The sequence below is a fragment of the Lingula anatina genome, chromosome 1, assembly GCF_051362555.1.
Source record: "Lingula anatina isolate TDL-2025a chromosome 1, LinAna3.0, whole genome shotgun sequence".
Lineage (NCBI taxonomy): Eukaryota > Metazoa > Brachiopoda > Lingulata > Lingulida > Lingulidae > Lingula > Lingula anatina.
In genome coordinates, this window is record NC_141767.1 from 8,953,686 (window position 1) to 8,965,823 (window position 12,138).

General features: G+C 35.3%; 1 protein-coding gene across 3 annotated transcripts; it reads right to left on the minus strand.

Annotated features, from left to right (window-relative positions):
* Positions 1–432: 432 nt before the first annotated feature.
* Positions 433–11,636, minus strand: LOC106179776 (failed axon connections homolog). 3 transcript variants are annotated; one of them, XM_013563524.3, is made up of 6 exons: positions 11,456–11,636; positions 10,214–10,343; positions 9,443–9,639; positions 2,093–2,292; positions 1,715–1,834; positions 433–1,407 (listed from the first exon to the last, which is right to left on the minus strand). In XM_013563524.3, the coding sequence occupies exons 1-6, from the start codon at positions 11,560–11,562 to the stop codon at positions 1,280–1,282; spliced, it is 882 nt and encodes a 293-aa protein (XP_013418978.2). In that variant the 5' UTR covers positions 11,563–11,636; the 3' UTR covers positions 433–1,279. The 3 variants fall into 3 exon arrangements, with proteins under 3 accessions (XP_013418978.2, XP_013418981.2, XP_013418980.2); XM_013563527.2 differs by lacking the exons at positions 433–1,407; positions 1,715–1,834; positions 2,093–2,292 and adding exons at positions 3,200–4,699; positions 5,443–5,559; positions 6,440–6,642 and having other exon boundaries at positions 11,456–11,634; XM_013563526.2 differs by lacking the exons at positions 433–1,407; positions 1,715–1,834; positions 2,093–2,292 and adding exons at positions 3,200–4,699; positions 5,443–5,559; positions 8,155–8,363 and having other exon boundaries at positions 11,456–11,634.
* Between the last annotated feature and the right edge of the window lie 502 nt (positions 11,637–12,138).

Here is a 12,138-nt window from a genome sequence, read left to right on the forward strand (position 1 = left end):
TGTTGTTATGTTATTTGTTGAAGATTCATCCTTGAGCTGTTTTTGTTAAAGTTATAATAACTCTTCGTTTTGGCCAAAAATACGATTTCCTGGAAAAAAACGGCAATTTTCCCGTACTTGCCAATGGTCAACGACCCCATTCCTGTATTCAAAGTTAATCCAGGGTTTTTTTCCTAAACGTACGGTTTTTTGTTAAAATCTCTTAAGAGATTTTAACTGACGGAGCCCTCTCGTATCGAGCGATAGTTTCTGGTGACCTACTTAAAACCGTGGGAAAAGCAGACAACAACAACACTATATAACAATATTATAAGATTCATAAGATATATCCGTCTTTTTGCTCAAAATGCATTTATATCTACAATGTGTGCAATTCTGGGCTTTTCGTTATCCGACGCACTGTACAAAAACTCTCAACTTGCGTCTGAGGGTTTCCCGCCATGTTATTTTGGTCTCGAATGAACGCGAGAATCCGCGTGACACCTAAACGTCATTGGCAACGGATGCACTTGTCGACCGCGAAGAAAGGCACGAAAGCCCAAGTGACAAGCACAGATTTTAGTTTTACTACAATGACAGTCGTTTTAGTGGGAAAATGCAACAGAATATATTTCCAGGCGTTGTTTACAATGTATTTCTTGCGGAATTTTGAATCTCAAAGGAAGAGTTATTATTGCTTTAAGGGCATATGGTTGCTTATTTTCAATATGCTAGCTGCATAAGGCAGATTCTGAAGAGCCGACACTGGGAAGCAAAAAGTGAACAAAAATAATTGCCTGACAAAGAATTTCAGGAAAACTTTACAGGACTTCTTGTCAAACATGCATCTACCCTTACAATTTGAGCATTTCAATCACACACACATAAAACCCTCCAAATATGCAATCCAACTCACTGCATGCATGCCAGGAAGTATACAATTATGATGTTAAAATAGCCCAGCTAAGTTGGTCAACAGTCCAGCAAACATAGCCACTGTCTCATGAATGAGAGGCAATTGGTAGTTTGCATTTTCAAAGTATTTCTTTCATTTATTCAAAAACTACTAAACTAAAAACAACTGCTGAATTTCAAGAAATCTGCAAATTGATATACAAAATATAGTGAGCTGTATTATAAACAAATTTCTAAAATATTTTTAAAACTTATGTAAAAGATTATGTTAAAGCAGATGCATCATGCAATACCTGACCTAAAATTACAAGAATCTCTTGTGCATAAAAGATTGGATACAGAATGATAACTGCATTATCTTTTACATCATTTTAAAGCAATTTCCTCAAATCCTGTGTTTCAATTCCTCATAGAAGTTGATGGCACGTTTGGATTTCAGCAGACAATCTTCCCAATCTGGCCAGAACTTTGCCTTCATTCGCTCCAAATACTGGCAAACGTTTATGCATTCCACTGAAAATAATTGTTTTGGCAAGTGAGGAAATTTTCCAAAAATAGTAAATATAATAATAATAATAATAGTAATAATGAAATTGGTAAAGAGATATAAAACCATTAGATACAAAGCTTCATTCTGATGGAATAAGGTAATAATTCAACCCATTCAACCCATGCAAAAGAAATTTTTATGAAATACTGCATTGAATTATTAGTTTTATAAAACCAGTTTGCTAAAACAGGAGAGAAATATTTTTGAAGCTATTTTATTTGTGTTACCCCTATTATGCAAAAACTGTAAAAGTCTTTTAGTATTATTTACCCATCATTACAGTTTTCAGAGGGAGTCCATCTGGCATATGCCACAATATCTGTGACAGCATCCCCAGCAGAACACAGTCAATCTCACAAGGCTGATCCCCCATGAAAAAGGCCTTGTCCCCTGAAACCAGTTTCATATAACTCATCAGTCTGTCTGAAATGGAACTTAACTGTTCTTTCATGCAAAAGTCTCCCATGGAGATTTATTACTGCAATGTCACCCTGTTTGGACCCCTTCTTAGATTCTCTTATGCTAAGATACACACCCAGAAATATTTACAGTATTTGGCCTGTCTTTACCACATATCTGAAAAAATAATTATTATTGCAACAGCCTTCTCCAGCAAAGAGGATGGTGTTTAATTGGCTAAACCCATACCTAGAAAGGCAGAGATTGCTCTCAGATCATCAGCTCCTATCTGCTCCACTTGTTCTTTGGAGTGGCGACCTATCCCATGTGACCAACTACTTTTTCTGAAGTAGCGTAATATTATTTTTCTTGCAATCCAGGAGAGAGGCCATCTGACGTATAGCCCAATGAAACTGACATCTATATACGAATATGTCAGCAGAATGCACCTAAGAATAAATGGAAATAATTAGAAACTGAATTCAATCCTTACCGGCAATACAGATATTTGTATTTTAATTGCTTTGCACACCTTGTCTCTACTGTTTCTGGTTCACTTGCAAAGACAAAGCCACGGGTAAAATGGAAGAAGACGAAAAGACACCACTCATTAAGCACACACATTCTGATAATGTTAAGCCTAGGTCCCAACTACGTTTTGGACGCATGTTTTTTAGGTTCCTTGTGTCCGACTAGGACGCAGCTAGATGGCACATAGCAGCTGTTGATCATGTCAAAAAGTTTCTAAGTGCTGTTTGCGTCCTCCAAAAGCTGCACGATGGACGTGCTCCTCACGCACGAACTCCCATGTTTTCCCCCCTTTTTTTTGGCCATAGACCACACGTAGCAGCCCATACTTTCAGTTGGGACCTGGGCTTTATGTATTTTCAGAAGGTTGGGTATATTGATCCAAGTTGATCCCTGGTAATTGGAAATCTCAATAGTTCATATATGATGATGTTTAAGGAAAAAGTACCAGATTGAGTTACAGAGCAAATAGACCATCCAATAAAATGAGAGGCAACTTGACCGATTTGATAAAATATGAACATAATTTGACTGAAATTTTCAAGATGGGCATATTGGTTGACGAAAATATTATGGTTTAAGGCAATAAAAATGGAATATACCCAATGCTAATTTACCTCTCAAATACTAGTACCTTCATCTTGGTGGCCAATAAAAATTACAATAACCTCTCGACTCAAATCTTTTCCAAAATATTACTCCTCATTTCAGACTAGTTTATTTATGTAAATTCCAAAGATATAAATCTCCTACTTCCAGTTTCACAAAGAACATCACTTCCATCACTGAGGTACAGTTAAAAATAAAGTTTAAGAAAAAAGTCATTGCTCTGCATTTAACTGAAGTTTATTGCCACCGACTGTTCCTACTCTATTACAATTATTTCATTATGAAAAAATTTCTCTGTGCATATATGACAATAACTATGGCCTGTTTATTTCGTATATCCAAAAAAGGAACAAAAGCAATCAACATTCACATTTTGTAATTGAAGGGTTCATTAAAATATACATAAAGAAACACAAATTAAGACAACCATACAATAAGTATAATTCAATAAACTCTTCAATAAACTCTTGAAATCACCAAAAAATGTAACATATAATAGTAAAGCATAATAAGCTCTAGAAACACTTTTAATTCCTTGGAAAAAATAGGTGACTATATAAAATGCTTTACAAATTATCTGATTTACACTGCAACCTGAACTGTTAGCTATAACAATAACCATAACCTGAAATATTCAAGAAAAAAGCGATTTGTATCGAAAATATCAAGCACATTATGTGCAATCATATATACATGCTAACATACAAAGTGTATCAGCATTGTAGCATTAATGAAGGGAGGTATAACATACATTTTTGAAAAAAAACAAACAAAAAAACAATACAAATGTTGTTAGTTTCCAAAATGTGTACTTTCAAACAGGTGAATTATAAAAACTCTGCTTATTTCACAAGTGCACAACCATTACATTCATAAAATCAAGTGTTAACTGTATATCAAAATATCTTGCATATTAACTATGTGCTTTCAAAGTCAGCATTGTAGCAATTGTATACAGAGGTATACAAATGAACATACCAGTATTGTTGCTAAAACAGTAAAAATGTTGTTACTTTCCCTTAACACTAATACCAGAAAAGGAACCACAAAAAACTTGTGTCAAAAAATATATATATTAACATCGAAAATAAATTGTATACTATGTTGGACTATCAAAACTATTTCATCAATGACTGTTATGATCCCCATTCTGCATCAGTAAAACTATGGACCTGTTCACTGAGCCAAAATCTACCTTTGCTGGGTCCTTATGTGTATATCTGAACATCAGTAGCACCAAGAATTAAGAGATTGGGTAGGCAGAAATCATTCAGTAGTAAATGGTTGATACATCACACAAAACTGTATCCATAGTTAAGCAATAGTCTTATGGTTTATGTATACATGCAGAAAAAGAAATCAAACTTCACATGTTCAAATCATTTGGGTAGTCAATGTTTATCACCTGTACTTATGAAATTACTTCTGACATATGTAATATATCCACAGGGTCAAGGTACTGTTGGTGCGAATTTCTATCAAAGCACTTCCCTTCAATTGGCATCTCCACATTTAATAATTCTTCATATTTCTCAGTAAGTAAAATTATTTGCTCCTCAGTTTTTATTCCATTGATTTATGTAATCTTCATCTTATATTCTAACACTGTATAATCTTATTCCATCTTCTTTCTTTCAGGTTCAGTGATATTTTCATCCCAGTCTGGCCAAAAGCGCTCTTTCATTCTGTAGCAATATTCAATGAGGTTTGGAAACTCTTCTGCAACGAATGTCATAGTATAATCATATATTAGATAGTATAATCACAAAGGCTTCGTTCACATGCAATGTCTATTTTCTATTTTCGGTATGTCTTATGATCACGGTCTGTGCACTGAATATCCCGCCGCGTAATTACTGGCAGCGCGAGCCAGTTACTTATAGTAACTTATAGTAACGTAATTACTGGCAGCGCGAGCCAGTTACTTATAGTAACTTATAGTAACTGGCTCGCGCTGCCAGTAATTACGCCGCGGGATATTCAGTGCACAGACCGTGATCATAAGACATACCGAAAATAGAAAATAGAAAATAGACATTGCATGTGAACAAAGCCAAAGAACCCTTAAAGCCACAATGAATACAAGACCTTTATACATACATACATATATCATATATACATATATCATTGCAATTTTAACAAGGTATATCCCATTCAAAACCATATTAGCAAATTAAGATCTAAAGCCCATTTTCAAGTTCCAAAATTCTAATTTTTATCATTTTGAATGAAAATCAGCAGTCTCAATATCCATTATGAGAGTGGCTCAAAAATGAGAAACTTGGTATTCAAGCAAACCATCCTTCCTAAAATATAATACAATTCAGCAATGCTTGACAGACTTTGGCTTGTATTCAATAAAGGCAACTGACTCTCAGAAGATTTAGATTGAATTACATTTAGATACAATTGAAGATAATATCTACCAACTTCACTAATCAGGCACTGGCCAGTGAACCTACTTTTGATCCATATTTCATGTGGAGAATTTGGCATTTGCCAGACTACTTGGGCCAGCATACCAAAGACGGCACAGTCCGCCTCACAGGGCTCATCCCCCATCAGGAATGGCTTCTGACCTGAAATTATCAACAGGTTATCTTCATATATTAGGTACCAGGTATTCTTTCCATGGCATGTTTAAATGGGATGCTGCACCAAGCAATTTCATAAATTTATAGAAAACCATACTCATATCAATTACTGTAGTTTAAGACTTGCATCTACCTTAAACTTTTCTTGAACATTTAGAGGTCAAAAAGGATAAAAACATAGTAAACATACAATTATAATGATGATTGATACTTTGTAGTACCAGTAGTTTATGACAGTTGGCATTATATCCCTTACTAAATACCAAGTCTAGTATAGAGGCATTAACACATATATACATATGTTACCATATTTGTTTAAATAAAATATAACACCTGAAAGTTAATCAGGCTAATAAAAGGTAAAGGTGCATGTAAATATAATGCTAAACTTTGGTTTATGAAAATAGCATCACAGTAAGTAAAGAAACAACTGAAATATCTGTTAGATGCCTCTAGTACAACTGATGAGTTAGTGCAATTGTTGTCTGGCTGAAGCAAAATTAAAAACAAATTACACGCAGCTACACCACTAATAGCATGAGGTACACTATTTCCTGCAAAATAAAGCAGTTTGTTCAAGATTATACTGAAAGTTAAACCGGTGAATACATTGTCATAGCATACACTATTCAATTCCTACACAATTTGAAAGTTATTATACCTCTGAATGCTTTTGTCCAACACGTAGGACTTTTTCAGTCAATCTGAGACAGTTCCTGGTGAACATCATTCACTATAACAATGCCCCAGATGACTTTCTGATGTACAGTGTATTTTATCTGTCTGAATCTACTAATGAAACAGCAAACCATCTCCATATATCTATCCTCACCTTAAAAACTTAATGTTCTAATTTAGTTCTTACTCAGATAATCAGACAAAGCTTTCAGGTCATCCTTCCCAATTTTTAACACTTCCTCTTTGCTGTGACGTCCTATTCCATGTCCGTGCACTTCAGAATTGACTGTTCTCCTTATCAAGAACAAGGGCACAGACAAGCGGAGATTTTGAAACAAATATTGCAGATCCTTCTTTGTCCCATACAACCAACGCTGCATGACTAACGTCCTGGAAATGCAGAGTGCACTTTACCAGTATATTAGGGCAAACAATGAGTGTTAGACCTTTAAAAAACTTAAATCACCAAGAAATTTACTCAATACAGGGGCGGATTTAGGCCATCTTCTGGGTCTTCCGGAAGACGGTCAGATTTTCAAGTTTACATTGACGGGTATCTAATGTTTTCTGTCGGAAGACGGTCAAAATAGAGGATGGTTCAACAAAGATCATTTAGAAGACTGTCAGAAAATATCCCTGGTTCCGCCCCTGCAATACCATATAAAATTTAGTAGTCTCATTTATAATTATATAAAAATTTTACAAGTGAAGTAAGCCAGTCTCCATCTCCAGTCTGGTTCAAAAATTAGAAATTTAACACTCAAAACTTAATTTACTGGTTGTAATTTTGTAAATATCTTGTTGATTTAGGAAAATTAATAATGATCTAATTCCCAGGAAAAAAGTTTTGTTATATTATTTTTAACAGTACTGTTATGTTAAAGCTCAACATTCATCGTGTCTTGTAACTTTATGAGAAGTGATTTTAAAATCCTTTAAAGTTCTAATCTCCCTTTTAAATAGCCAGATCTTATAGCTAAAGGGGATGTTGCATCCTTTATAAGAAAACATGTTATGAAATATCATTCATTATCACAGTGAAATGAAAAACAAAAAATAAATGTAATTCTGACCATAGACAAATATAATCTGCCCAGGTTCTGACTTGACTTAATCCAAGTTTGAATATGTAACCAAAAGGAGCACTAAAAAAATATTAAAATTAAGTTTTTGAAGAGTGTATGATGAAAGGTGTTTTTCTAATAAACACAGGTGTCAAGCCTCTGGAGACAGTCATACCCTGACCTTGGTAAGAACATGAGATCTTTGCATAGACAGCATATGCCGTGGTGTATTAAGGGATGTCCTGACCTCCCCCTCCCCTTCGATTTCTGAAAAAAATCACACCAATGGCCCTCTCTTGTAATTAAAATTTTTACCTCCCCCCCCCCCCCCTTCGATTTCTGAAAAAAATCACACCAGTGGTCCCCTTTTAAAATACAAGAATTTTGACTAGCTGAATCATAGTTTTGAACTGTACCGAATGGCTCCATTTGCCCTCTAAATACCAAAAGGGACAATCAGATATTTTACAATGGTTTTCCTTGCCATTTGAAAGCCAGTCTTCTGAAAATGTTTAAGAAATCAACTCATTTTAGTTACATACACTGGAAAAGCAAGGAAACAAATTCTCTAACATGGAGCTGTGTTATACAAATGAAAATCTTGGTGTTTGTGAGTTTTAAAATATGCCAGTTATTGAGGGAATTAAAAGCAAAGCATCATCTACAGTTCAATTTCAGTCTATTACTAATCAATCCACCATTAAATCAACATTAGTAGTAGTATTACATGAGGGAAATTGCTTTGTTACAAAAATAATGTAAGGGGAGGAAAGTTTAGAAATCACAGAAGAATCAGACTGTGAGTTTTAAAAATGGAAATAATCTAAAACAAAATTACCTAAGAAGGTGCCAAGAGCTTGGATATCTTGCTGAAATATTGACATGACTTCTTTGCTGGTGTGCCTTCCCATACCTTGGGCTTTAGCATATCCAACAGCTTTTCCTTTTAATTTGTAGTAGAAGAAAAGGGCAACAGGTCTTGGGTAAGGAAATAGTTTACAAACTTCCTTTTTGGAGTCATGAATCCAGTTCCACGAAAATAAAACCCTGAGATGTAAATGTCTGTATACAGTTATCATCTTCTGAGCATTCAATTTTTTATTTCCCTTCTTTTCCTTTATACTTTTTCAAAGCAGCTTATATTGAATAATATGATCCTTTTGCTGTAAACTGATTCAATTAAGTGATGACTCATTGTAGTAATTTTGTATGAAAAGGTTGAACACAATAAACACTGAATAACAGTTGCAACACTTTGAAGAGGCATGTATAGAACCTGATTTGGGACTTATTGTGCTTTTGTTTATTTGATGGAGGGTAATGTGTAACTGTTGCTTGCAGTTACAAATATCACCATACACAACTTTATATTATTCAATTAGTTATATTGACCTTAACATTTAAGAACATTTCAGCATTTCAACATTTCTCTAGCAAATTGTGTTGTGTAGTTGTTTATATATCATATGGTATATTTTGCTTACGTATAATATAATGTGTACATGTGCAGTTGTTATAATAACTTTACACATTGATTTTTTTCTATTGCATATTTTCAATGAATAAAGTATTTTTGAAACATATCGATATAAATGACATAAATGACATGGAGACATTAAAAAAGGCCTGAGTCTGAAAGAAATACAATGTAATAACCCAAATGTTACAAAATGTCATCAAACTGAGTCCAGTGCAGTAAAGCCACCAATCAATCTAACACCCCATTTCCATAGATTAGATCGACCTACTTTAGATCGACCTAACTCCCTGGGGGTTCACGCTAAATAGCTGTCAGCCGGGCGGACACGAAAGTTAATTACCCCCTTAAAGCTTGTAGTAGGCGGGATGGACATTTAAGTCGGATTATCTGAAAGTAATCTAGTGAGACTCCCCGCGGGGATAGATCGATCTAAAATCTATGGGAATAGAGCCTAAAAGATCACAGTTTAAATTCCACTTCACAGAATGTAGCACAGTTTGTATTCACTAACCATTTCCAGCAGTACTGAAAATTACACTTGCCATTTAATTTGATCTTTCTTTTTTTTATTCAGAACTAACCAAACATCAGGTACTTCACAAATGGCGCATGAAAAATTCACAATAACTCAACAACCATATCTCACCAGTAGAGATTTTCCTCTGTCATCTTCTGGAAAGCTCTGGCAATGGCCTTCTGTTCAGCAGTGAGGTGGGCATTAAGATCTATACCACGTTCCTTGTTCAGGTACTCAATACAGAACTGAGAATCTGCCACTGCCACACCATTGTATTCCATCCATGGCGTCTTCCCCTTGGATGAGAATTTGCCTGTATGGTCATTCTGAAATTGGAGTTTGTACTACATTAGTGAACAATAAACAGCATGCTATGAACAATAAACAGCATGCTAAACTTTTTAAACTTCCAGGAACAGATCTTAATCTGTATATATATTCCTTATGACCTAGAACAACCAGTCTATTAATGTCACAGAGCTTGACAAGGTCTACAGATGTCACAGAGACTGTAAAGAAGGCTCTTCATGACAGTAGAAGTCTTGTACATGTATATCACTAAGTTTATATCCTTGACTTGAGATGAGGTTTTATGTACTGCAGTAAATGTAAGCTTAAAAAGTTGAAAAAGTCTTAGTAAAAATGTGTCATATTTTCAGGACAATTAACTTAGAACTGCAAAAGCTTATGTGAAAACTTATACAACTTAAAACAGTTTATTTGGGCTTAGAAAATGTAAAACATCATTTTTGACAAAATGGGTAAAATGAATGACATAATTCACTGACCCAAATTATCAAATTTTAAAAGTCTCAAATATTACAGCATTAATTCTTATTTCATCAAAGTCTAACCAAGCATCAAACTGCTAATTTACAAGGCTTTTCAACTGGGAAATACCTCATAAGGAATTTTAGCCATCCTTAGATATGTTTCCAGCTTCAATGGAAAAGGTGAAATACTTGGTGCTTTGGGACCACGTCCAAATTGATACAGGATCACTGTGTCTTTGGGGGCAATTTTCTTCTCCCTCAAATGTAAAAATATGTCAGTATAAATAAAATAAGCACAGGTAAATTACTATTTTCATGATGACTATTTTCATTTGAAAATGAAAATAGTCATCATTAAAATATCAATATGGTTGTTCACAAGTTCCTCAAAATTTGAAATTCAGGGAAATATTTTTAAAAAATTACCCCCCTGCCTTGTTTCCCATTATAACTCTTCTGTGTGTGCTTTGGAAGATACTCTACTGCATATATGTATCAATTTGTACTTCCTATATTGCACGCAAAGTGACCAAAAATCTTTAATTTGATTATACATACACCTTCTTCACATGCTTAATTACTACTCTGCTTTGGAAGTCCTGGTGTTAAATTTTACACTGTATGTTGATGCCTAGCTCCTTTACTCAGTTAATTGTTAAGTGACAAATTTCAAGTCTCTTTTACGGGGGCATCTCGATAGTCCGAAGGTTCATTGGTCCGATGGTTCATTGGTCCGAAAAGTGGTAACATTTTCATCGATTTTGTAATCAAGGGTTCATTGGTCCGAAGGTTCTATAGCGAACATTCGGACCAATGAACCTTCGGACTATTGAACCTTCGGACTATTGCTACGGCCCCCTCTTTTACATTATAAAGTGGGTGAAAATCAAGTGGGGCAACTTTTGAGTCATTTTTGAAAGTGGCATCTAAAAAAAAAATAACAATTTAAACATGGTGTCACTAAAACTTAAACATTTTTTTTATCCAAACGAGATGGCACAAAAATTTTAACAGCTTATTCGTACTCAGACACATAGTTATCTGGGTATTTTAATACATTTTTTGAAATTTAAAAATTTTAAGTCTCTAGCCCACATGAGCTTAATTAGAAGAAGGTGTGGACCCAAGTTTAACCCTAGCCTGAGGGCATGCAGTTCATGGGCCTGCGGGCCCTTTACTTCAGCCTTAACTTCAATGCATAGAAATACATGTACATATGCAAATTTCTATGCTTCAATCAGTGTAAGGCTTTACTCTGACCTTGAATACATACATGTAGCACTGCAGCCATGAGGCCCTATCTGCAGCAAATTCGGAGCAAAATTACATGTAGGGTACATACTATAAGGGGCCTGCCAACTTTATTCACCTTCGAGTAAACCGCTTCACAATGACGTATCCAAAAACAACAACACCAGCTACTGCACAGCTGAGTTTAAACCACTTGGAACCAAGTATTTCATGTAGATTCTCCATTGCGCCACTTGCTATGTTCACACCTGTACTGTATCCACTATTATACTAGACTGTCACCGTGTGACCTACTTTTCAGGCTTTTTAACCTTGGACTACTTCAAAATGGGGGTTGATTTACATGTAAAATCGCGACCAATTTTCGTAAGGCAGATAACTTCCATTTCTATGAAATGCGGTTCATTCTAAAACGCCTCTGAAACACGCAGAAAAAATTCAGCTGGAGAATTGCATACAGAATGTGATCTTCAACTATTTATACATCTTTGGACGAAGTTTCTCTAACGCACTCCTATTACAGAGGCGGATCAAGGATTATTTGAAGGGGGTCCCCCCAACCCCAGTTGGCGATGGGTTCGGGTTCGAAAAAATTAGGTATTTTAGAGGGCGAACGGTGCCATTTGGTACGGTTTAGAACTATGATTCAGCTAGTCAAAATTCTAATTTCAAGAGAGGACCAGAAATCGAAGGGGCGGGGGGGGGGGGGGGCAGGACCAGCCTGACCCCCCTACCCTCTTAATCCGCCGCTGCTATAACGCTCTCTGGTAACTCGGATGAATAAAACTACTTTTCTCGCCA